Below are 26,912 nucleotides of genomic sequence, written 5' to 3'. Positions count from 1 at the left end.
TTAATGCTGTGTGCAAGCCTATGGGCTGGAGTGCTCAAGATGGGTCCAGTGCAGTTGGGTGTATGCAGCATACGAGTTGACAACAACATGATCACTCACAGCTTATCCAGGTAAATGCAAGAAACATAATACAGAATCATCTCTTTTACATAACATACATTGTGTATAAACTGTTGTAAACAGTGTTTTACAAAAAAAATGAAATAAAAAATAAGAAAAACTTAAAATAAACCTCAGTTTATTACACATTCATTTATCATGTCAGAAGATGATAAATGTCAGGTTTATTAATTTGCTTACTCCGACAGAGTGAAGTTGTAAATCTATATTCCGATTCTACATAAAACCAACTGACGCCATTTCAGTACCAAACAAAAATGTACAGTACATTTATCATCCAAAAATGGACCCTAGATTGTTGATAGACCTGAGTTTCTCTTTAACATTTGAAAATGGAGGTTTGAAAATGCACACTAAAAACAGGGTAAAGGGACAAGAGAAAGAAAGAAAGAGAAAAAAATAAATAGTTTCTAGACAAACAGTCAGATAGTGACTGGGACATTTTGATAATGGTTAAAGATCCCAAGGTGCACTCTGGCATTTGATGAAGAGTGCCATTGTAAAGAGATGGCAACTCTCTATTAAATCTGTCTTTCATATATAAAACCCTAACGGATTCAATGTCCACTTGAACATTTTTCACATTTTGTCTCTATTTTCTGCGCTGGCCTGGCTGTCCAGTTCCATTTAACTGAGATTAACTTGCTTTATGGGATTACAGGCAAGAGTTAGGAGGAACGCTCTATTCATTATTCATTATCTTTTTGGAGTGTGTGTGTGTGTGTGTGTGTGTGTGTGTGTGTGAATGTATGTGTGCGTGGGGAGTCACTTTATTTCTTAATTCCTGATTCCTCTCCTTCACAGATGATAACGGCATAAAAGTATTGTTCCAGCTCAGATGAATAACGAAGTCCACACATAAACTATCACAATAATGACATGAATAATGATATCACTGGAGATCACTTTAGGAGCTATTTTGAAAATGATAAAAAGCTGACAGCCAATCAAAATCTATCAACTTTCAAACAACACATTCATCAACATGAAGAGTGACTTTCCTTATCGTTGGTCACTGTGGATGATTTTATAGTTATAGTTATCTTACTGTAATAGGTTTGCTTATAGTTCTCAGTCCTGGTGTGAACAACCTTTAACTTTTTATCATGTCAGTGACGTGAAATTAAAGGCACAATCATCGTAGCGTTGTAGAAACAAGGGATTTGTTTTTACATTATGTGCATTCTCAACTGCAAGAAAACTTCATTTTGAACAATGGATAAAAAACATTTCTGTGAAGACACACTGAAACATGGCTGTAGTCATTAGTGCCAATGGTTGCCATGGAGAAAAAGAATGCATCACTTTGTGATTGAGTATACAATAGAGCCAAGACACTCAGTGCGGTTACATGCAAATAAATACTCGGATTTCACTCCGATTACTCGCTTTACTCCGATTTCTAATTGTCATGTAACGCAAGAACTCGGAGTTTGATCGGAGTTTAAGAAATCCGAAAAAATGTACTGGAGTATCCGATTTAAACCTGAGTATTTCTGCCATGTAACTCATACTCCGATTCCAGTTGGAGTATTCCTTTCCGCGCGACCCCACAGTCAACACAAAATAGTTTGCTAAATCTGTTTGTTTAACGTCGCAGACATGGAGAGACATATAGGCTAATAGTTATTTTTGGACGGATGAGGAGATGTTGTTTCTGCTATACTCTAATTAAAAGACATGAACATATTAAACTAGGCCTGTCTTGATGGGAGGAAGACGAAGAATGGGGAACTATTTTGGGCAAGTCGCAAATAAACTATGCCGGTGAAGTACCCGATTTGGTCCCCCCCCCCAATTCGTGTTTCCTTTACGCCACTATACTAAAGTTCTTGCGTAGTGGGTAGGTTACCGTACGTATTCTTAGTACTGAATTGCGTTTTCCGGTTTTCAGCTACGGTAGCCGACTAGAGCTTCTGCAGAAAGACCTACTAGGGAAACACGAACTGGGGGGGAACCAAATCGGGTGCTTCACCGGTGTAGGCTACGGATCTCATCTGGGATCAACTGGTGATAAACTAGCACATCACGAGCAGGCGTTTTACTTTATTTAGGCCTACTGCAGATTTACTGATTCCACAAATAGTCAATCATAAAACCAAGAAGACACAGAAGTCTGTGCAAACGTATGGTAGGCCTATTGAAGTGTCCATAATAAATTTACAAAAACGAACCTTATTTTCTGCGATTGCGGAAGTTATTGCTCAGACACTTAAATTTGTGAGAGTGCAGCCTGCAGCAATACTAACCTCGGGAGGTGGATATCTCGCTTCGGTCTACACACTTATAATTTTGAATGGCTGCGTTAAAGTGTGTTGTTAAGGAAGGGTTTATATTACAACAGGTGCTGGAAAAAAACATACATTTTAGCAGCTGGGTTTGTAGGCGTACCAAAGCAACGTAGCCAACAACATAGCTACCCTGCTAGGCGGACTGGTTTGGTAGGCTAGCTAGTCCAATACCCACTCGCTGTTGGCTACATCATTTAAATGTGCGTAATAGCTACTACATCCAAGCATAAAGCCCTGTTGTTCAGTGTTCACATCTAATTTCTAATTTCCGTCATGCAGCGGAACAGTGTAGGCCTACACACCGGGAGTAGGCTATGGTGGAGGTTAGGCCTATCCTTACCAGCAGCGTGTTTGAGACGCAAACTGTTCAGTGGTATTAGGACGATTTTACAATTTAGGCTACTTCCCTCGATCATTAGCGTACTGACAAGTGCGGAATTTGACAGCACACCAGAAAATGCTCTTCAGTGTTTTTTAATGATAAATCACCTCGACGTGTAACGTGTCGGGCTATATAGCCCTTCATCAGACATGCAGGACAGCCCTGCATCTGTCCAGCACCCATTATCTTTTTGGATGTGCGTGCGGTGCTCTTTTTGCATTAGGAAAACATAACAAATGTGTTGTTTGTATAGCTTAACCCAGACATCAGTAACTTTCGTTTTTAACGACCAATCACTTGTCGTGCTCCCTGTCCTCCTCACGGCTGCAACTTGTGCGTCTCGTTTGTGCTTTTTAGCGGCATGTTCATCAGGTCCGCTGAGACAACACACTGTGAGCCTCCATGTCAACAATGAATGGAAATGATTATCAATTCGCGAGTGTAGGCTATGCTACACACACTTCCCCCTGTACAGGCAATGAATGAGCAGCCTTAAATGAACAGTTTTTTTTCAATGTATCAGACATAGGCTAGGCTGAGACTCTGATCTGAGGCTAATTTTCGGGACAGCCTTTCGCAACATTAGGCCTACACATGGACTTATGAATTAAGATAGCACAACAAAAAAACCCTGCCGTAAAAAGTCTGTGAACATTGTAAATATACCCTTTTTACAGTCTATGGGAAATACACTGAAAGCGGCTCGAGCAACATGCAGTTGCCGTGGTATTTTTCGTGCGAGCTACAAAGCTTACTGCACCTGTTACCTGTATGTTTAAATAACTAGCCTACCTGCTGAAGAAAACGCATGATTGAGTCGAAGTGAATGAATGAAAAATGTAGGCACAAAACGTCATCACGAAATCGGAATTCTGTGTGTTTATTGGCATGTAAACTGAGATCATTCTAGAATTCTGAATACTTCGAGTATGCTTTACTCCGATTTTTCTGTGCATGTAACCGCACTCATTCATTTGCTGAGATTCCATCTTCCAGGAAGAGAATGACAACCATCTCATAAGGATCATCAAAGCATGCCCTTCTAAACAAACAGGCAGACAGAGCAAAAATAACTGTCAGAACGAGCCCTCTTTTTGATAAAGATGAATGCTATTCTCCATACGGCAAAACATTTCAATCAGGGCGTAATGGCTCATTTGAGAGTGGGCTAATTGGTGGAGCTGGACGTATGTTTAAGGTGACTGCTGCTGGTCCCCCTGGGCATGGCGTTGGCATAGAGAGCAGAGGGCACCTTTGGAGAGTGAGCGGAGTGGATGGCACTGTTGTTGTGGCGCTAATGCCGACCTCATTAGCTCTCCATCTGTCTGATGCCATAAGCTCTCATCGTGTGCGCCAGAGTGCCTCAACAGCCAGGAACAACAATCTCACCTCTCCACTAAATCACTGCTCCTGCTCCGCAACGCAGCGCAGTGCAAAATGCTATTTCAACAGACCTTTTTTTTCTCTGCGTCCTTATTTAGCACAATTAATTACGTTTGTGTGTGTCTGTGTGAGTGTGTGTGAGTGTGCATGTGCATGTGAGTGTGAGTGTGCCTGCCTGCCTATGTGTGTGTGTGTGTGTGTGTGTGTGTGTCTGCCCGTGTGTGTGTGTGTGTGGGCCTCACCTGGCCGTCCTGTCCTCCATCTGCAGATTGTAGGTGAGCTCGGTGCTGAGCAGGCTCTTGCTGCTGCTGCTGCTGTTGTCCCCCCAGCGCAGCTTCAGGCTCTGGGGCCCGGGGGCCACGCACTCCAGCCGGGGGGGCGCGGGGGGCAGCGGACGGGTGCGGGCCACCAGGGGGGCACTCAGAGGGCCCACGCCCACCTCGTTCACCGCCTGGATCTGGATGCTGTGGGGAGAGGGACACACACACACACACACACACAGATGAGCTCGCTTAGCAGTGACACAGGACTGACCTCAGAGACCTTTTTATTATTATTATTATTATTATTTTTATTATTGTATTATTTCTTCAATAGATTGAGCTATACCCTGTAACAAAAATACCACCCATTATTGTGTGGCAATACAAATATCTATCTATCAATCTATCTATCTATGATATGAGCTGAAGTTTCAATAGGAAACCCATAAACCCGCCTCTGTCACTATCTAATCAGCCTTTGGTTAATAGTAGTTTCTCGGTCATAAAAACTCAAAGAACTGTCGGAGTAAAACTAGCACTCATGATAGAGAACAAAGACCTAAATCATAATTCCCGTCAACCAGAACGTATCTTAAACAAACACACAAAACAACAGTTCAAACCTAAAGTATCTGCACTTTCGAGATTTCTATACCAGACAGTGATTAAATAACAACACAATAGCTTTGAATGCACAACAGTATCTAATGCAGACAGCAGAGTTATTCTGACTGTTCCTCAGGACACTCACATCTCACAGCCTTCAGGTAAATTAGCCTCGGCAAGCCACAAACAACAGACATCTGACCTTGAGGAATGGAAGATTATGTGTCGTACTCAATATGAAAGTGGCCCCCAGATAAATAAGTGTAATTTTGTGTCCGTTTCTCTGAGTAGATTATTATTGTGCATTCTGGTGTGTGTGTGTGTGTGTACGTGTGTGTGTGTGTGGGTGTGTGGTGTGTAGGAGAAAGAGGGAGAGAAGGAGAGAGAATTCTTTCATCTGTCTGTATGTCAGATGATACCCAGTTTCAGAAAGCTTGTTAGAGAAACAAAAATAATGACATTGCCCTTAAACTAAAAGCTAGACTAGACAAATCAAGCATACTCAAAATATCCAGTAAATTTCCTAATGCGTCCTCTATAAAACTGTTTGGCATAATGATCAAAGTATAGGTCAATGACTGCAACACTGCAAAACAACCAATTAAAGACCTGGAGGTAACGGGAGGACGAGGAGAAGGAGGAGGAGGATGAGGAGGAGGAGGAGGAAGATGAGGAAGAGAAAATCTGCAATCTGCACTGCAATGAGGAGCCTCGGGGTTCTTCAGACGTGCTTCAATTTAAACTAAGCAAGATGGTTCATCGTGAACTCTTTCTAGGCCTTATGCCATGCATCTCACCCCTCACATCTAAAAGAATAATCTTGTCTGTCTTGTGTACACTACAATATCTGCTAACTAACTAACTAACTACATGACCAGCTCCCCAAAGCTCAAGGCAAAGTAGCACAGTGCAACAGCTGTCTCCGCAGCTGCTCAGAGCCCACAGTGAGAACAAGCAAGCTAGCAGACTCCCAGGTCATTTCCCCTGTGACAGAGGTGTGGAGAACATGGAGCTCACATACCCCATTCACTAAGCTACAGGCCTTGAGTTCAATATCAACATGTTGTGTGCATGCCTTTCTTTTATTTGACAGAAATGATTGCTTGTGTGCATGTGTGTGTGCGTGTGTGTGTGTATGTGTGTGTGTGTGTGTGTGTGTGTGTGTGTGTGTGTGTGTGTGTGTGTGTGTGTGTGTGTGTGTGTGTGTGTGCGTGTGTGTGTTTGTGTGTGTGTCTGTGAGTGTGTGTGTGCTTTAGATAAAGACTACAGATACTGCATGCGGAGAACAAACCACCACCATATACTGTAGACCCTAACCCTATAGACCCTATCCCCAGACCATCACAGACACAGTGATGCAACTCAGAGCAACAGAACGTTAACCCTTTCCCTACACATATAGCACATAGTGACTCTCTTCACACCCCCGTCACATCAGATATTCTCACCACAAATCCCTCCATAATAAAACACACTGATGCAGAAAAACACACAACAAAGAGACACACTCACAGGGATGGGGACATACATATTACATTATATTCTCTCCTCAAGCCATCCACACACCCTGAATACTTATAATACAGGGACTTGCCATACTGCACAGTAGGCTATACACACTGCACATTTTACCCCCTATGTCTCAATCTATTAATTAAATCTATATTGAGACAGAAGGGGGTAAATAGAATATGATATCTTTAGTGATATCTGTGCAGAGGATCTGCACAGGAAAGCTGAGCAGCTAAATGCCATTTCCCTATGTGTTTTACAAGTAGGCTACTGTATCTCTATGATGTGACCAATCAAATCCTTTTATCCTTGCATCTCAGACGTACTGCACTGCCTATACTGAGAGTGAACTCCTGCGACATTGCCAAAGCAGGTATGGAGCGCTTCGCATTGCAATCTGTAACATTGTTGATTGGTAGGATCACAACCCTTTCAGTCGGTTTTTAACTATCTTGGTACCGCTTTACTGGCATTGAACATTGACACCAAGGGCCCATAGATATCAACCCTTCGTGTTACTTCAGCTTTTGGAGATTGAGGAGTGAAATTTCTGCTAGTGGAATTTCAATCTGATGTTTATTTTCTCAAAATGTAAGTGGCAGTCTTGGGTCTACAGGGGTGTCAGTTTGAGCTGAAGAGGGTGCAGACTGAGAGAGAGGAAGTGTCAGACTGGGTGTGCAGCAGCAACACCAGAAATAGCCTTTTTAAGTGGCCCGGTGTCAGGCTGGGACTGAGGGCATCATTCAAAGGCAACAAGAAGAGAAAAAAAATCAAATGCGAGCGGACCTGCGAATGAAAAGCTTTTCCTGTCTGACATTTGCACAGCACACCAAAACAGGAGCTGCCCTTTCTACAGATTACATTAGGTAGCGCTGCTGTAATGATGGCACAACATTATCGATTGATCAACATTTTAGTCCAAAAAAAGGGCTGCTGTATATGCCGACCTGCGCAACACCAGGGCACCAGGGCCTCAGGGTTGGGAAGGTTGCTTCTGGAATGCAGATTTGCAGATAGCAAACCAGTTCAAAATGCATCCAGCACTTCATCAAAGTCATGTAGCTTATTACATTTCCATACTTTTGATTAATTTTCTGATTGTTTTGTGGGGCTTTTGATGGTGGTTATTACACTGTTGTTAAATGCCTGCCACAAAACTGGGTAACAATATAAATTATGAGTTTATTTAGCTGGAGTCAAATTGACCCCAAGGATAACGATTAGATAAGATTAGAGGGTAACATAACTATAAGGGTTAAATATATATATATATATATATATATATATATATATATATAGTATAAACAACAAACAACTCTTTATGCACCAAAAGTGACCGGCTGCCTCTGGAGAGCAAACCCCCTGCTGTCTCAATCAACAGAAAACGTAAACAAAATCACGCATCACAAATAGCCCTCTGCCAAGTCACGTGACAAGCCAGTTTGACAATAACAATGACAGTGGACACATGCAGAGTGGGCAATCAAGGGCATGAAATGAGTGCACACAATACACAATAACATACACACACACACACAAACATATAGGACGAGCAAGGGAGAGAGAAAGAGAGAGAGAGAGAGAGAGAGAGAAAGAGAAAGTGATAGAGAGAAAAAGAGAGAGAGAGTGTGCGTGTGTGTGTGTCTGTGTGTGTGATATACTGTATACAGTATATATATATATACATGTGTGTGTGTGTGTGTGTGTGTGTGTGTGTGTTTACGAGCAGCGTCCTCACCTGTACTCCGTGTCCGGCTGCAGCTGCTGGAGCACGTGCGCGGTGGCGGCGGCGTCCAGGCTGACGCTGGCGTCCCCCAGGTGCAGCGTGTAGCCGCTGATCTCCGCCCCGTTGCAGCAGGGCTCGTCCCAGCGCAGGGCCAGGCAGCTGGAGGGCGAGTAGGCCCCGTCGTGGTCCCCGCCGGCCGGACCCTGCTCCAGCACGCACAGGCCCGACACCCCGTCCGGGGCACTGGCCGGCGTCTGGCAGCTCACCGCCTCGCTGTAGGGGCCCGCGCCCGCCTGGTTGGCCGCCTGGAGGACACACACACACACACACACACACACACACACACACACACACACACATACGCACAACAAATTAAGCATATGACGCAGTGACAGATAAATCATTTGAGGGGTGTGATGACTGTAAGTCCTTCACCCATGTACAAATGCACTGTACACTTGTGTAAGTGTGAACACTAAAGGAACTAAACACACTCACTAGAACTGTGGTCTCTCAAAACTGGGGTCCTATTCAATAGAGCTGTGGCCTTTCAGAACTAGGGCCCTATTTGATAGCGCTGTTTGCTCTCTGACTGCTGTGGTGGTTGTGCCTGAGTGCTGATTCAACCACTTATCCCGCCGCATGAGATGCATGCGTCACACACACACACACACACACACAAACGTCACAATTCACATGAATCACACACATCTATTCTTCATCGGCAACATCCAGCTCCAGATACTTCATCTTTGATCGTAGTGATGGGGGAAAACTACTCATTGTGCAGTACTTATGTGAAGGGCCTGCCAAAACGCGTTTGTCACAGTGGGAGGTAAATCGCGGCGGTGAACTGGGCCTAGCTGGACCTAGCTGGGGGCGGCCGACCAGTCGTAGTGAACAGCTGGCTCTCGGCGCACAGCCACTCCAGCATCTGCAGAGCTGGGTTCACTTGCTAGGGGCCCCCTGGGGAGCGGCGTGTGTAGGAGGCACGTGAGGCTGAGGAGGAGCAGCCACTGAACTCCTGCTCTCTGAGACCAAGCACTTCGGTCTGACACATACTTGGAGCTCTGACAGGCACTTGTAGGCGCTCTTGAGAATCCGCCCACATCCTAACGCCTACTACGCAGATAGACCATTCCCTTTCCCTTTCAGCGCTTCAGTCCGATTGATCCCAGAGAGCGCTTCAGTCGGATTGATCCCAGAGAGCATTTCAGTCGGATTGATCCTTACTGTTACTCCTGACAACTGACTAAGATCTTTGAACTCCTCGTCAGTGCAGCAGCGCTGATCTAGGATTTCAGAACTAAACTCACTAAAAGTCTTCTCCCTCTACTCGTACAGTAGGTTTGAGAAATACAGGCGATAGCAGGAGGAGGAGGTAATTAGCGGCTAGCACTGATGAGCAGTTAGCATGAGTGGTAGCACAGTAGGGATTAGCCTGGCTGGATGTGTAGCATAGCCTGTTTTGAATTATGAATCTATCCATTTTCTTTTGTTGAATGATACTTAAAATGTTTTAAAGGTTAGGAAATAATGATGTCAAAATCACTGAGTAATCATGATGTCAATACTGACCAAAATAATCATTATGATTTTAAAGTGTGTGTGTGTGTGTGTGTGCGATCATGTGAGTGAGTGCTGCTGCAGTATGGTCACCTGCAGTCTGCAGCAGTAGTGAGTGGCGGGCGCCAGGTCGGAGATGTCACACTGGGTGCCGCTGCCGCAGTAGATCAGCTCCATGGGCTCCTCGTCACGGCCCCACTCCAGCCGGTACTCAGAGATGTCCGCTCCTGAGGTCTCTGGACTCTGGAGGACACACGCGCACACACACACACACACACACACACACACACACACACACACACACACACACACACACACACACACACACACACACACACACACACACACACGGACTGTGAGAAGGGCAGTAATGGAGAATTGTCACAGCGCCTCTCCACTAAGCCTCTGGTATTGAGGTTTAAGGTTTGGAACTGTGGATTACAGAGGTGACTGGTCACTTTGTTCACATTCAGTATGTTCAAGTATTGGAAGAGAAGCAGAGACCTTGAGGCCGCTGAGCAACCCAAAAGCTTTCTAATGGATTCGTCAAGCTCTACAGGAATCTCTACAGGACTTGTCTTTAATGCCCTTATCTAAAAGCTTGCTCCGCTATCAAAACAATCTAAAAGCTTAATTTGATTTCGGAACCAGCACTGAAGGCCAACTCCCAAATAATTTAAGAGTGCTTTAGAAAGGACATTTTAGGCAGCCTTTTGCTTTTGTGTTCGTCTGTTTTTTTGGCCACTAAGTACTGCTACGTGTTATTTATGCATTGTGTTGAGCCGTTATGTGAAAAGGACTGTCATGGAAATGACACCCGGGTCTTCATCATGTGTTTATGTTAATTTAGAGTGCTGTGGGATAATGAATCATCAAACAAATGAACGTCATTGTTTCAACTGTTTTGTCTATAAGTGGTGATTTACTAGGGAGTGCTACTTGGCAACTGAACAAACAGAAACACACAACTGATCTGTGTGTCAACAAGGCAAGGCAAGCATCAAGACTGACAAAAACATCACCCAGTACGCTCTGATGATGAGCTATGTGGATGAGATGCTTTTGAATGTCTTGAATTCCCCCTTGGGGATCAATAAAGTATCTATCTATCAATCTATCTATATATCTATAAATCTATATATCTATCTATATATCTATCTGCTTTTGTTGATGAGCTGGTTTGTTGACGAGTTTTTCTTGACGGGCTTGTTTGTTACATGTTGTAGATGATCGTCGTTTTTGGTCAGACGTACCTCCCAGCTCACCAGGACGCCCGTGCTGGACGTGAGGGTGAGTGTTGGCGCCCCACACTGGCCTGGAGGCCCTGCTGCAGTCGTCACCTCCGTGGCCTCAGAGAAAGATCCATACTGTGGAGGGAGGGGGTGGACATTAGATCACATTACTGGTGCACTGTTTGACATGCACTGCAGATGGTTCAAAGCGGTTGTGCATTGCACTATGCCACACCAAATCAACTGATGCTTGTTTATGCTTATATTTGTTGACTGTGAAAAAACCCAAGTCAGCTTCAGGCCTTGAGTCTGACTCCAGAGGATGCTGTGCCAATCCACAGAGCAAGACCTTGATTCTGACTCCATAGGATGCTATGCTGATCTATAAAGCAAGGCCTTGATTCTGACCGATCCACAAAGCAAGGCTTCAGAAATATCTTCCTGAGGGCGAGGAGACGAGAACAAACAAACAGCAGCGGAGGCTGGAGAAGAGATAGGTCTCAAATCCCACGGCAACTTCCGCTTATCGGTTTAGGGCCGAGCGGGCGAAAAACAAACCCCCGTCCAGGACAAACACAGCTGTGATGAGGGAGACAGGCGCGTGGCGCAGCACCTGCTCTGAATGCGGGAGTGGAGTCTGGCACCGGGGACGGCTGCCTTCCTGCAGGTGTGCTACGTTAGTTAGCACCAGAGCCAAGGCCGTGTTCTTGGACCCAGGCCCGGCCAGGAGCAGCTCCAGAGCCTAATGCACCTCAACGTGTTTCATTTGGAACTGTGGGACCCGTGACCGGCCAAAAAACACTGTGTTTTTCTTAACAGTGCGTTCTGGTACTTCCTTGCTAGCTTAAGTGGTATACTTTTATTACAGTAACTACGTGCTTTTACATGATTCATTTTCTATATCTTTTTGCACACCTATGTATATTGTCATATCATCTATATCTTGTGTTCTTTGCACATGGCTGTGCAAATAGCCTTTTGGTGATAAATAAAGTGCTTTGAATGGAACTGAATTGAAAGTGCTGGACAGAGATCACTCTTCATTTGCAGTGCAGGCTGAGCTACTCCAGGCTACTGGACTCTGCCCAACTACCTCCTCAGCATGAGAGGGACGAGAGCAGAGCAGAAGAGAAGAGTAGCACTGAGCTCTTCCCCAACCTTAAAGAGACTGGACTTCCTACTTGCTGCAGAGTTAGAGCTACCAGCAGCAGTTGAGAGAGACAGAGGAGAGAGAGAGTTTGCGAAAAGGCAGGGCAGGGCAAAGTGTGTGTGTGTGTGTGTGTGTGTGTGTGTGTGTGTTGTGCGTGTGTGTGTGTTGTGCGTGTGGTGTACGTGGCGTGTGTGTTTTGTGTGTGTGTTGTATGTGTGGCGTGTGTGCGGCGTGAGTGTGTGTTGTGTGTGATGAATGTGTGGCATGTGAGTGTTGTATGTGTAGTGTGTGTGTGGTGTGGTGTGCGTGTAGCATAGTGTGTACTATGAAGAGCTGTGTGTGTGTGTGTTGTGCATGTGGTGTACGTGGCGTGTGTGTTTTGTGTGTGTGTTGTACGTGTGGCGTGTGTGCGCCATGTGTGTGTGTTGTGTGTGTTGAATGTGTGGCATGTGAGTGTTGTATGTGTAGTGTGTGTGTGGTGTGTTGTGCGTGTAGCATAGTGTGTACTATGAAGAGCTCACCCCAGCCTCGTTGGCAGCGCGCAGGCGGAAGCTGTAGGTGGCGCCGGGGAGCAGGCTGCCCACTGTGCACTCCAGCTCTGGGCCGTGGTACACCTCCGCAGGCTCCACCCCCTCCCCCTCAGCCCCGCCCCCGCTCCCGCTCATCACCAGACTGTACTCGGTCACCTCACAAGAGCCCTCAGAGGACGGACACTCTGGGAGAGAGAGAGAGAGAGAGAGAGAGAGATGTTTAAAACTCCTTCATTCAGCCATTATCACACAAAAGGGAGAAAGAGAGAGATGTGTTTAAAACTCTTTTATTCAACCATTATCATACAGAAGAGAGAGAGAGAGAGAGAGAGAGAGAGAGAGAGAGAGATGTGGGTTTAAAAGTCCTTTATTCAGCCATTATTACACAAAAGAGAAAGAGAGAGAGAGAGGTGTTTAAAACTCCTTAATTCAGCCATTATCATACAAAAAAGAGGGAGAAAGAGAGAGAGAGGTGTGTTTAAAATTCCTTAATTCAACAATTATCACACAAAGAGACCATTATCACACAAGAGAGAGAGAGAGAGAGAGAGAGAGAGAGGGGAAGAGAATGAGTGACTGTGTGAGGGGGTTGTAGAGGCGTGTGCTGGATCTGCTGTAAAGTGTAAAATGTGTGGCTCAGAGTAATGTACGTATAATGTGGAGTAATTGGATGATGACAAAACCATGTCAGCTCATAATTCACCACTACGTTTCGGGATGCTGTCTCTGCATTTCTGTTGCTAGCACTATCCTAGCTCTGCACTCATTTGCATGGTGGCTGTGAAAGTGTAGAAATACTGCTGATGCCTCTCTCAGAGACACTGTGTTTCCTGTACTCATTTCCGAATGCAAATGGAACTGAGGGCAGCACATCTATCCTATCTGCTCTCCCTGCTGCCTGCAAAAGCTCCCGTCCGCCCTGCTTGGCCACGCCATACGTCTTTGGGAACAGGAGCAAACACGCAAACAAACAAACAAACAAAACTAACAGACCAACAAAAAAGAAACGGGTTGTAAATCTCTACAGCGCTGGCGAGGGCACACACGTCAGAGCTACCTTGCTCTGCCCAGGCGCCTGGAGGTTCTCCTGCGCAAGTGGTCAGTTCTGAACACAACTGCAAAACAATCACCAAGACGCACTGAGATCTGACCACTCAAACCACTTACTGAGGTGGTGTGAGGCGCAATTGAGCACTTATCTTTTGTGGTGTAAACGCAAATGTGCTCTGACGCGTCCCAGGCGATGGGAGCTATCATGAATGTGACATTGGAATAGCAGAATCTACACACACCTGGTCAGCAACATCTCTGGCTGTACAACTTGAATACGCGTCTAAACAGCGACGTTTCTCGGCTGACCACTTGTGATCGGATCATCCAAGATGCATACTAAAAACCAGATGTCAACAGGCCCATAACTAGCCTGAAAGTTGTGGGTTCAATTCGCAGCTTCCACCATTGTGCCCTTGAGCAAGGCACTCAACCCCAAGTTGCCCCGGGGGTGAAGTCATCCCTTGTAATATAGTTGACATATGTAAGTCACTTTGGGCAAAAAAAGTGTCTGCTTAATGTATTGTAATGTTACTGTTGTAGATGGGCCTTAACTCTGACGGAGCTGCTCACAGGCTTGTGAACAGCCTGCTGCTGATGACACGTACTGTAGGAGTGTGTTGCGGGGGTGACGCCTGAGTCATCTCTGCAGACCCACGTCACAACAATTAAACCAATTACACACAAAAATGGAAACCATTTATATTGCGTGGATGGGCGCTGGGGATGAGTTGGTAGGAACTTCGAGGTTGTTCTGGTAAATTAGTGTTGGTGTGTGTATGCGTGTGTGTGTTTGCATTGGTGTACGTGTGTGTGTGGGGGGTATGGTATGTAAGAATGAGGCATAGTTCAACATTTTCTGAAAGGTTCTGGAGTAGATGAAGGGACTGGTAGTCTGATGAGTTCAGTGCTCTGCCAGTGCTCTTCCAGCTACAGCCTGCCGATATGATTGGGTTAGATGTGTGAGTGAACGGGCAGGTGCGGAGGCCTCTCGGCAGGTCAACACTCACCCCACTGTAACTGCACCTCCTTGTGCTTGGCTTTGCCCACGACGCGTGGAGCCTGGCAGGGTCCTGGAGCCACACTTAACGTGCGGACCGGCACGCTCTCAGAACACTGCGCGCGCACACATACACACACACACACACACAGAGTACAGAGTACAGAGTACAGAGTACAGAGTAAGAAGACGACAGTGACACAGCAATTCAATTCAAAAGCATCTTCATCTAGCACACACAGAGAGTACACCCCCCCCCCCCCCCCCCATGACCCAGGCCTGCATATCCCACAATGCTCTGGCTGTGAGAGGAACCTACCGGGCTGTGTCCTCCGGTGGTGATGCTGCAGATGCGCAGTCGGTACAAAGTGCCAGGTTTCAAGTGATCGCACTCACACTCCGTGGCCGGCCCACTGTAAGCAATGTCCCACTGGTTGGCTGGGAGACACACAAGGGTCAAAGGTTACTCAGGTAAGCCCCCTTGCCCGATACCTGACCTCCGCTTGTTCTCAGAACTCTATACAGTGAAGTGCCCTTGATCGCCACTCATTGTGTTTGTCTAGGTAGGGCTTTTTACCTCAGCAATACCAGATTCTACACTAGACCCAGTGAACAACAACCCAATAGACCACTTAACCATTGTTTGGCGATGGGGCTGTGGGGCTGGATGTAAAAAGAAGGCACTAATACTTTGTTTTTCTATGTGCAGAAAGGGAACACTGCGCTTTGCCATATTACGTGGAATTTACTAAAATGTCACTCTACGTAAACAGCACTCATCACTGCTCATCCCCGCCCCCTCTCCAACACAAATGGTGTGCCCACAGCTGAACCACAAACAATAAGATGTCAACGAGCAGTGACACACAGAGTAGGCCTAGTAGTTCTACTAATCCACTTAAAAAATACTTGAACTGTTTACTGCATGTAGACTACGGCTATCTATGGAAGTGGATTTCACCATCATTTGATCAGTTTTGTACGTATCATGCCATGTTTTAAGGTGGAAAAAGCATGAAAAACAGGCTGTCATTTGGTGGTAATTCTAAGTACATCTAAGCCTGAGCTTCCACGTGTGATGTGCTGAGACACATGGGTGGAAGTGTGTCATATCTCACCCTCAGAACTGCCTTCTGAAATCTCCAAGAGGTATGTCAAGATTTCTGAGCCACCGTTATCTTGTGGAGGATCTGCAATAAAACAGAAAAGGTTTTTTTTTTCTTTTTTGAGTATGAATATATGCAAGGCAAGCTACTTAAAATACCAGACTGCTAGTGTTACGTGCATACCCACATACCATCCCCCCCCCCCCCACACACACACACACATTCATGCACATTCATACACACACACACACACCATTTCCGCTCACAAAGACTCTCCATCATAACTTTTTTCCAATTTAAATTTTCTGATTGAATAGTATTTCTAATTTCAGAAAGGGGACGTGCAGGATTTACACAAACACAACACACACACACACACACAACACACACACACACACACACACACACACACACACACACACACACACACACACACACACACACACACACACAGACTTCTCTCGCCGTCTCCTCCTGAAGTGTGTCCTTATCATACCCCATTTCACTGTGAAGCTGTAAGGTGTGATGGCTCCCTTCACGCAGGGCTTGGATGGGGGGCCGGGTTTGTCTGGGCTCGTGGTGCACACCAGAACCTCACTGGGGCTACTGCGCCCCTCCACGTTAGACGCAATCAGCTGTGATGGAGAGACATAGAGAGAGAGAGAGAGAGAGAGAGAGAGAGAGAGAGAGAGAGAGAGAGGGAGAGAGGGGGAGAGAGAAAGGGAGAAAGAGAGAGAGGGGGAGAAAGAGAGAGACACAGAGGGAGAGAGAGGAAGAAAAAGAGAGAGAGAGAGGGTGAGAGAGAGAGGGAGAAAGAGAGAAAGAAAAGAGAGAGAATGAGATTCTGTTAACACAACACACAATCCCAGCTCATTATAGATCAAAGACCAGCGCACACATGAAAAGCTGCACGGGACATTGTGGAGAACCTGGATGCAACAGCCCAATTGGCGCGCCGGGGTGACATAACACTGCTTGTTTTTGTTTTCCATCCCACAGCGCATTTAAAAAGCTTCAATTACTCCTCCGTAGCCACCTCGGTAAGTGGCGCCCTTGCCATGAATGAACAGCGCCAGCCGAAGTGCGTCTGTTGTGCGCGCGATGCTAAAGTTCAGGCTCGCTGGAAATAGTCGCCGTGGCGCGCGGAGGAGAGCGCTCGGCGTGTGTCCAATCACTGTCCAGCAGTGAGCAGCGGCGATAGCGCTCGGCGGGGGGGCTGTTGGAGCGGGGGGGGTTAAAACAACACCGAGCCGCGGCCACTTAGTCGTACACCCCGCCATGCTGATGATGACGGCCCCAGGAGCATATTCATGGAGCGCAGACGCAGAGCGCTTGTGTCAGTGTGATGGAGTTACGCAATAACGCCTCCTCAACACCACCATACGCATACAGTACACACACACACACGTCCATCTCCATGTCACACACACAAAGACACTGTGTGTGAGAGTGTGTGTGTGTCTCTCTCTCTCTCACACACACAAACACACACACACTCTCACACACACAGACGTAAGCAGAGTAGTTTACAGCTGTGATGGGAGTGACATTTTGGCATCTGCCTAACCCTTTTCTGACGCCTTGAGTGTAACACACACACACACACACGCAGACAGACAAGGAGAAAGACACATAGACGTCCACACACCTCACACACGGCATAATGACATGCCTCAGTTCACATTCACTTTCCTGACTGAACATCTAAGTGGGATGAACACCTAACAACTCACCTCCCATTCAGAGACAGAGAAAAGGAGAAAGACTCTATCCCATAATTGAGCGCTAGCTCCATTACGCTGTTTGTCCAGGACACAAAATGGCTTGTAATGACAGCTTCATGTCCATACCCATGGCTCTATGTAAGCAGTGGGTCAGAAAGGGATCACATTGACCAGCAGCAAGGGGGAGAAGGGGGGGGGGGGGGGGGTTCTATTGTTTGCTATGGTCCGGCAGTAGTTGGCAACCCAGCGTTACGCAAGCGATCAAGGAGCTGAGTGGGGAACTTGGTTCAACTTTCAGAACAGAACGCTAAGTTCAGCAATATCAGTTTGATGTACTGTATCATAGGAACATTTCAAACATTTCAGACATTTGGACCCATCAAAGCCATCAAATTCTTTATAGGGACGGGACTTGTCTTTCCACTGTACAGAAATGAGTACTTAACATCACTTAAATTAACTGAATTATGATGGTATGACTGAGCACTGCATTCCAATTGGCTGTTGCTGTGTTATCTCCTGGTGATCCCCACCTTTGGGTCTGAGAAGTCTGTAATCACCAAGAATGCCCAATGTGTCTTACCCAGAATGTCCTGTGTGTCTTACCCAGAATGTCCTGTGTGTCTTACCCAGAATGTCCTATGTGTCTTACCCTGAATGGCCTTCTTGTTTTACCCAGAATGCCATGTGTGTCTTATCCAGAACGCCATGCGTGTCTTACCCAGAATGCCCTATGTGTCTTACCCAGAATGCCATGCGTGTCTTACTCAGAATGCCATGTGTGTCTTACCCAGAATGCCATGTGTGTCTTACCCAGAATGCCATGTGTGTCTTACCCAGAATGCCATGCGTGTCTTACCCTGAATTTATACTGTGTGCTCCTCTTCAGACCCTCTACAGTACAGGTCAAGTTTTCTCCAGTGTACTTTGGGTGAAACTCTGTTCCCTGTGGGAGGACAGGACCAACAAACACACTGGTCATCTGAAATGCTCGCTGTAGCATACACACATATCGCACCTCAAACACACTGGTCATCTGAGCTTTTTACAGTGGGGCAGCCGTGGTGTACTGGTTAGGGCTTCGGGCTTGTAACCGGAGAACCGTTCGATCCCCATCAGTCCACCACGGCTGAAGTGCCCTTGAGCAAGGCACCTAACCTCTCACTGCTCCCCGAGCACTGCTGGTTGGGCAGGTAGCTCACTGCTATGGGTTAGTGTGTGATTCACCTCACTATGTGTGTGCTGTGTGTGTTCACTGATTGGGTTAAATGCAGAGAAACAAATTTTCCTCACGGGATCAAAAAGTATCTATTCTATTCTATTCAGTGTACTGAATGCTGAATTAAAGCCTACCATATTTGAGCAGAACAGCTCATACATGTTTTCTCATGAACAAAACGTAATGTAGCGTAATGAGAGCGTGTGGTGACCCTCATATCTAACGTTACGGAGGTGAGGAGAGTGGCACTCCAGAGGTGCCGGCTGTGCCGGGCCAGTGGACGGGGGTCACTCACGTTGTTCTCCTCCTGGATCTCCAGCGTGTAGGTGATGTGCTCCTCGGCCGAGCAGCCGTCGGGCCGACTCCACTCCAGCGTGATCCACGTGATGCCGGCCCGCACCAGCCGCGGAGCCAGGGGGAGATGGGGCAGGCTTCCAGTCGTGTAGAACACCACCTCTGCACTGAAACCACTGCAAGAGACGCGCGCGCACACGCACACACACACACACACACACACACACACACACACACACACACACACACACACACACACACACACACACACACACTTGATTATTTTATTTGGAATGACCAACACTGATTAAAACAACACAGCATCCAAATATGGACAAGGAGCCAATGGCTGGTATTTTATTTTCTCCATGCACACACAGATACACACAGATACACACAGATACACACACACACACTCATACATTCCCATTTACTTTACAGCCCCATAATTCCGCTGCTATCTTTGAGTCAATACCCACTGTTGATGAGTACATTGTGAGAGCAGAGCTGCATCTGCACAGTCTCCATTTTGCCTCCATTTTCAAGGTACAGTATATTGATGACGTGAGTAACTTTGTTAGACTTGTGCTCAACTTGGGTGAAAAACAATTTCAGAAAAACAGTTACGCAAGAGCTCTTTCACAAATTCAAGCTGAACCGTTCCAATACCCTTCACTCTGATTGCTGACCTTTCAGCTTCACAGGGAATCGTTCCACCAGGTACCGAAATAGACACTCCCAACAGAGACAAGTCGCGGTACTCAAAATGGTTCTCTCCACAAACTTAAATGCCAAAACTTTTACTTTCCTCTAAAGCGCCATCCTTGAGTAAATGATCCTGTGGCGCGGCCTCCGCGACGGCTACCATCTTAATGAGCCCTGCGGATGCATTAACGGAGGAATTCATCTCCACTTTCTCTCGCACGCCGAGACACGGGCCCTTCGCACCTCCGTGACAAACCTACGCCACGGCGTATAAATCCTCGGGGCCAGGATATTGCCTGGAGATTGCCTTGCGCTTTCTATTTCTCTCCGAGGAGCCCAAACGTAATCTATTACGGAAAAGGCGTCCCGTTCCCTGTGAGTTTACAAGCCAATGTCGTTTCCTCCTCTGCGGGAGCCCGGCGCACGTTCCGTCTCGAGCGGCGAGCACTTTAATGGGACTCTGTCATTGATGGGGCTGATAAAAACAGCTGACAGTCTCTGGCAGGAGAGGACGACGCACTACCACCACCACCACACACTGGCCCTTGCTGTCTCTGCTATGTTATTTCACCTCCAACTTGGCCTGACGTCCGTCCTCATTTTTAAGACGTGGAAAATGGGGAAGAGTTATATGGAGAGAGAGAGAGAGAGAGAGAGAGAGAGGTAGAGAGAGTGGAGGGGGAGGAGAGGGAGAGAGAGAGATAGGTCTGCATTGTAAGTTAATGAAATGAAGTGTAGTAAGTCTCTCCCAGGGGCACTATGGGGAGAGAGGAGGAGAGGGTAGGAGAGGGGAGGAGAGGAGAGGAGAGGAGAGGAGAGGAGAGGAAAGGAGGGGGAGGGGGTTGAAGCTCCATTGAAACCCCATTGCGGTGCTCGTCTTAAATCAAGGTGACTTCCCTGTTCCTCTCCTCCATTAAATAGTGAGAGATGATGACATTACAGGATCATTCACTGAAAATGGTTCAATATTCTCAGGTGGCAAGACACCTGGCATTATTCAAAGATCCCCACACAGAAACCTACGGCGTGGCTTTTGTCGGCAAACGCTCCGATCTGGATTTAGCGGTCGCTTGCTTGTCACCAGGGCCCTGTGGAGATCGACGGCGGCGTCACCTACCTCATGCCAATGTCATTCCGTGCAGCCACGCGGAACGTGTAGGCCATGGCTGGACACAGGCGAGTCAGTTTACAGTGCCGCTGGCTCCCAAAGTAGCATTCTCGGAACACGTTGTTCCTCTTGCCCTGCAGAGAGTGGACCATGGGGGACCAACAGGTGAGCAGAATGACCAAAACTGAAAGCAAATCTCACTCAAAAAAACACTTTACAAAAAGAAAAACAGTTATTTGAATTCATGAACTGCACCATGTCATTGTAATGCAGTAGAAAGGATCAATATTTGTTCAGCTAGACTTTTCTCTTCCTTTGAGTGAACTTTCAGCCGCTCCACTCATGTCAGTGCAGACCCTGCGCTGAAGAGCAGAACAGGCTAGCACAAGAGATTCTCTCTCTTTTCTCCTCCTTTGAGTGAACTTTCAGCCCTGTGCTGAAGAGCAGAACAGGCTAGCACAAGAGATTCTCTCTCTTTTCTCTTTTTTTGAGTGAACTTTCAGCCCTGTGCTGAAGAGCAGAACAGGCTAGCACAAGAGATTTTCTCTCTTTTCTCTCTCTTTGAGTGAACTTTCAGCCGCTCCACTCACGTCAGTGCTGGCCCTGAGCTGAAGGGCTCTGGAGAAAGACGAGGTAAACACTCGCCTCCCGTCCACTCAGGGGTTAGCTCTAAATAACCACAAGGCTGGCCAGGCCGAGATAAAGGGTCAAGCAAGGGGAGGCAGTGGGCAGGGGGGTGGGGGGTGGGGGGTGGGTGGTGGGGGTTGGTGGTGCTAGTCTTCTGGCCAAAACACAAGACGTGGATGCAGTGAAGGGAGAGAGAGATCCTCACAGAGGAGCTGAGAGCTCAGGAGTTCAGCGCTGCTGAACAGGGAGAGAGGGGGATGAAGGGGGCTTACCTCGTCCCACTCTAAAAGGTAGTTGGTGATCTTTGATCCGTTGTCGACAGGAGGCTGCAGCGGAGGAGAAAAGAGATCGATAGAGGGTGAGAGAGAGAAAGATAGAGAAAGAGAGTGGGGATGAGCTACTGCTGCAGAATATATACCCACAGACTTGCAGTGCACACAGTACACAGTACATGGTATATGAGAGTTAGAACAAGCAACAACAGAACTGTGAGTTGGTGCCTTAATGAATTGCACGGTGTGGTTTTGACAATATGTGAATGGGCCTGAATGGGATTAGGGGGGGGGGGATCTTACCTTCCACTGGAGTGTGAGGGAGCCCTTGGTACGGTGGGAGAGTTTCGGGGGGAATGGGCAGTCAGGGGTGCTGCTGTGGGTGGTAAAGGTTCCTACGTCCGAGCACGAGCCCTTCACCGAGTTATACATGGCGTTCACTCTGCAGAAAACACACACACACACACACACACACACACACATTAAAACTCTCCTGAAATCAAACAGACACTCCTGAAAAAGTCTCATCCCATTGGGCAGAGCTCTCCCTCTGACCTAAGGTGACCTCCCAGGTCTGGAGCAGCATATGTAATGGACTCAAGAGGAAGAAAGAGACTCAAAGAGAGAGATCCTGAACACCAGCAGGACAGAGCAGGGCAGGGCAGGGCAGGGCAGGGTCCAGCAGAGTCCAGCAGAGCAGCCCCAGCGCCCAGCTGCTCCCTGGCCCTAGTTATGGCCAACTAAGAGGCTAATCCTGGGGACACACGCAGTGTGGGGAGGGGAGGATGAGGACAGATGTCGGGGGGGAATGGAGCCTTTAGCATGCTGTGCTTAGGGACCATCATTTGTGTGAGCTTGAGTGTGGGGCTGAACGGTATGGGAGGGCTCATAGATGGATTTGGGTCTAAACACACACTTCCGGATACAGCATGGAAACATACATTTTCATCTATTCATCTAGATACAAAGCTACTAAAATACTAAAAGATACTAAAATAAACATTAGAATAAATAAATAACAATAAATATTGTTGAGTCAAAAGAGCAACTCCAGTTCGATGTATAACACTGTACTGCACACATGTGTATACTGATCTGTATTATTTCATATCACTGAGAGTGAATATGATGGTGCCAAGCCAAAGTCATGAGTTGTGGCTCCACACAGCAGAAGCAAGGACAGCGATGACTGAGTGCTGTGGCATTTTCAAAAAACACTACCGAGTGTTGCAAAGGTCATTTCAAAAGCACATTTCATTTCGCAGCAAACTGACCGCTGGCAAAGACTGTACATGAGCAAATAAATAAATACATCTGTAGCAATGTAAGCAAATAAATAAAGCCTGTAATAATAAATAAAGTCTGTAAGTCTGTAAACAAGCAATTAAATAAGTGAGCAAAAGCACTTTTTCTTTAAGACGTTGCTGTGCAGAGTGTGGACATACTGTACCTGACGTGGTAGTCTGTCGCAGGTCGCAGGTCTTTCAAATTGCACTCCAACTCCTCGCCACTGAACCAGGGGGAAGCACAAAGATCCATTAAGGCCAGTGACTCTAACCCATACACACACAGGGCCATTAAGGCCAGTGACTCTAACCCATACACACACAGAGCCATTAAGGCCAGTGACTCTAACCCACACACACACAGAGCCATTAAGGCCAGTGACTCTAACCCACACACACACAGGGCCATTAAGGCCAGTGACACTAACCCACACACACATACAAGGCGCTGCATACCTACAGACTACAGTACAATGGTAGACCATGACCCCTTGGCCAGGAGCGTCATGCTTTATAAGGCTCTGGTTAGTTCTATCTCTCCCGTTGTCAAGCGGCCATATCCCAGTATTCTGATTAACTTTAACTTTGAAAGATCGCTACTTTTATAGCCTACATGGCATCCAACTAGCTACTTCGAAGGTAGCAGGTTATACGAAGTTAATGGCCACCCCATTAGCCAATCAGAGAAGAGAATTCCATTGTTGAGGGAGATAAGTAAGGGATAACGGCCGACGAGGTGACCGGTTCGATGGAAATAATGGCTAGGTGGAGGTCTAGAACTCCGGCGACGTGCGAAGCACGGAGACGGAGTTACCTCCGCCGTGCCATTATTTCCATCGAACCGGTCGTCCTCGAAGGCCGTTATCCCGCTTATCTCCCGTTTGTATTCATAACCTGTATATTTAGAACATAGTTTTATTCCACCGTTGCGTCCGTTAACATCGCTAAAACTGTCTTGACTGTGGGACTACTTTCCGCCACATATCAACTTTCTACTTGCAGGACAAAACTGCCGTTACTAGTTCTAAATGGATAGTTGCTATGGCCAAAAGCCAGTCGTTAGTTCTAAATGGCTGGTTGCTACGGCCAAAAGCCAGTCGTTAGTTCTATCTCTGCCGTTGTCAAGCGGGCATTTCCCAGGATTCTGATTAACTTTAACTTTGAAAGATCGCTACTTGTATAGCCTACATGGCATCCAACTAGCTACAATCCACCTCCGTCATATGCTACAATGTTACTATGGTTCTGCACGTCTGTATTTCAGCTTGGATGCAACGTGACAGTTCATTTAAACTTAGCAACGAGTTTGGCGAATTAATATTCAAGTGTGATACGGGAACTACTTCAAAGGTAGCAGGTTATACGAAGTTAATGGCCACCCCATCAGCCAATCAGAGAAGAGAATTCCATTGTTGAGGGAGATAATGTAATGTAACGTACTGTAACTCAGTCTTCTCCACTGACCACAGCCCCACCTCCCTCCACCCCCACCACCTCCACCACCTCCACCACCTCCACCACCTCCGCTACCTCCACCACCTCCGCTACCTCCATCAGCATGTGTGCGACTGCTCACCTGTAGATGAGGCGGTACTTGCCGTCCCGGCCCTTGTCGGACAGCGTGACCTCGTAGGTGCAGCTGTAGGGGTGGCCGTTGCTGTGCCTGTCCCTGCTCACCAGGCCCGCCGGGGGCGTCCAGCTCAGCCGAGCCGTCCTCGCCTGGACGTTGGAGAGCTGCGGTGTGCGCCAGCAAACACATACGTAAACGCACATACGCACCCGCATCAGGTAAACAATGCTCACCCATATCGGGTAAACAACGCTCACCCATATTATATCATACAATTTATTCACCACATTTTGTGTACGTGCAGGTTTTCACAAACAGCAACATGAAAAACATAAGGCCCTTGAGCAAAACAAAGTAACATCATTTTTCAGTGTGGTCTTATAACCAAAGGCAGACATTCTGTCGATCTGAAAGCAAAATAACCTTTGAGTGACCCTTATATGTCCATCCAAATGGATGGTTGCTATGGCCAAAAGCCAGTCGTTAGTTCTAAATGGCTGGTTGCTACGGCCAAAAGCCAGTCGTTAGTTCCAGAGCCTGAAGGAAATACCAGTGCATGGAAAGTCATTGCAAGGATTATGCTAGGGTAGGCTACTTAAAGTGATTACTAAGGTGTTGCTAGGCTAATTAAAGTGGTTACTATTCTATAAAAAGTGGTTACTAGGTTGGTTGCTAGGGAAATCACGTTGGTTGCTAGGGGAATCACATTGGTTGCTAAGGTGGTTGCCAGGGTGTCATTATGGAAGTGGTTGCTAGGTTGCTACTAAGTAATTATAGTGGTTGCTTTGCTATAAAAAGTGTTATTTTAAATATAGTTTGAAAAAGTTATTGAAATTGGGAGAAATAGAGGGAGTGATAGAGAAAGTGAGAGGAAGTGAAGAAAAAGAAGTGAAAGAAAGTGGGGATGACAAGTGAGCTATCCAGTTCAATGGAGAGACACACAGAGAAGAAGTTCCATTGAAGTTGCTGAAGTCAGTGAGAGAACACTGGCAAAGTTGATTCCATTCTATTACTTTAAAAGCTAATTATGATGTCACAAAGCCAATGTTAAGTCTATGGCAAAATTAAGTTTAGTTTTTATTTAATATTTCAAAAAGTAAAAGTCGTAGAAATATGAAAAGTAATAGGCCGAAACTTTGATGCAAGAGCTACGTGACAAAGTTTGAACCAAGTTCCTACGATAAGTGTTTCAAGTCAAATTAGGGCCTGGAAGAATAATAATAACTAGAAAAGCATTTCCTAAAGGAAATACCAGTGCATGGAAAGTTATTGCTAGGATTATGCTAGGGTGCTTAAAGTGATTACTAAGATGTTGCTAGGCTAAATAAAGTGGTTACTATTCTATAAAAAGTGGTTACTAGGTTGGTTGCTAAGGAAATCAAGTTGGTTGCTAGGGAAATCACGTGGGTTGCTATGGTGGTTGCCAGGGTGTCATTATGGAAGTGGTTGCTAGGTTGTTACTAAGTAATTTTAGTGGTTGCTTTGCTATAAAAAGTGTTATTTTAAATATAGTTTGAAAAAGTTATTGAAATTGGGAGAAATAGAGAGAGTGATAGAGAAAGTGAGAGGAAGTGAAGAAAAAGAAGTGAAAGAAAGTGGGGATGACAAGTGAGCTATACAGTTCAATGGAGAGACACACAGAGAAGAAGTTCCATTGAAGTTGCTGAAGTCAGTGAGAGAACACCGGCAAAGTGGATTCCATTCTATTTCTTTAAAAGCTAATTATGATGTCACAAAGCCAATGTTAAGTCTATGGCAAAATTAAGTTTAGTTTTTATTCAATATCTCAAAAAGTAAAAGTCGTAGAAATATGAAAAGTAATAGACTGAAAATTTGATGCAAGAGCTATGTGACAAAGTTTGAACCAAGTTCCTACGATAAGCGGTTCGAGGCAAATTAGGGCCTGGAAGAATAATAATAATAAAAATAATAAAAAGAAAAAGCCTAGGAATAACAATACAGTGCATTTCCATGCACTGTAATAACTAGAAAAGCATTTCCTGAAGGAAATACCAGTGCATGGAAAGTCATTGCTAGGGTTATGCTAGGGTACTTAAAGTGATTACTATCGTGTTGCTAGGCTAAATAAAGTGGTTACTATTCTATAAAAAGTGGTTACTAGGTTGGTTGCTAGGTAAATCACGTTGGTTGCTAGGGAAATCACGTTGGTTGCTAAGGTGGTTGCCAGGG

The 26,912-nt window shown here is 46.2% G+C and overlaps 1 protein-coding gene across 1 annotated transcript in view; it reads right to left on the bottom strand.

Moving 5' to 3' along the window:
- fndc3ba (fibronectin type III domain containing 3Ba) overlaps window positions 1–26,912 on the bottom strand; it is a 51,679-nt gene that overhangs the window by 8,062 nt on the left and 16,705 nt on the right. Inside the window, exons 3-18 of the mRNA XM_062551267.1 lie at window positions 24,729–24,886; window positions 23,317–23,376; window positions 22,170–22,308; window positions 21,867–21,920; window positions 20,977–21,101; window positions 19,156–19,330; window positions 18,501–18,587; window positions 16,414–16,552; window positions 15,930–16,001; window positions 15,131–15,249; window positions 14,822–14,927; window positions 12,753–12,946; window positions 11,103–11,216; window positions 9,943–10,092; window positions 8,296–8,588; window positions 4,419–4,640 (exon numbers count right to left, since the gene is read on the bottom strand). Coding sequence (XP_062407251.1) covers window positions 4,419–4,640; window positions 8,296–8,588; window positions 9,943–10,092; window positions 11,103–11,216; window positions 12,753–12,946; window positions 14,822–14,927; window positions 15,131–15,249; window positions 15,930–16,001; window positions 16,414–16,552; window positions 18,501–18,587; window positions 19,156–19,330; window positions 20,977–21,101; window positions 21,867–21,920; window positions 22,170–22,308; window positions 23,317–23,376; window positions 24,729–24,886 — 2,207 coding nt within the window. The remainder of the gene's footprint in view (window positions 1–4,418; window positions 4,641–8,295; window positions 8,589–9,942; window positions 10,093–11,102; window positions 11,217–12,752; window positions 12,947–14,821; window positions 14,928–15,130; window positions 15,250–15,929; window positions 16,002–16,413; window positions 16,553–18,500; window positions 18,588–19,155; window positions 19,331–20,976; window positions 21,102–21,866; window positions 21,921–22,169; window positions 22,309–23,316; window positions 23,377–24,728; window positions 24,887–26,912) is intronic.

This window comes from Sardina pilchardus, chromosome 2 (genome assembly GCF_963854185.1).
Source record: "Sardina pilchardus chromosome 2, fSarPil1.1, whole genome shotgun sequence".
Taxonomy (NCBI): Eukaryota; Metazoa; Chordata; class Actinopteri; order Clupeiformes; family Clupeidae; genus Sardina; species Sardina pilchardus.
The sequence above is the reverse complement of the archived record's forward strand: the minus strand, read 5'-3'. Positions and strand labels throughout refer to the sequence as shown.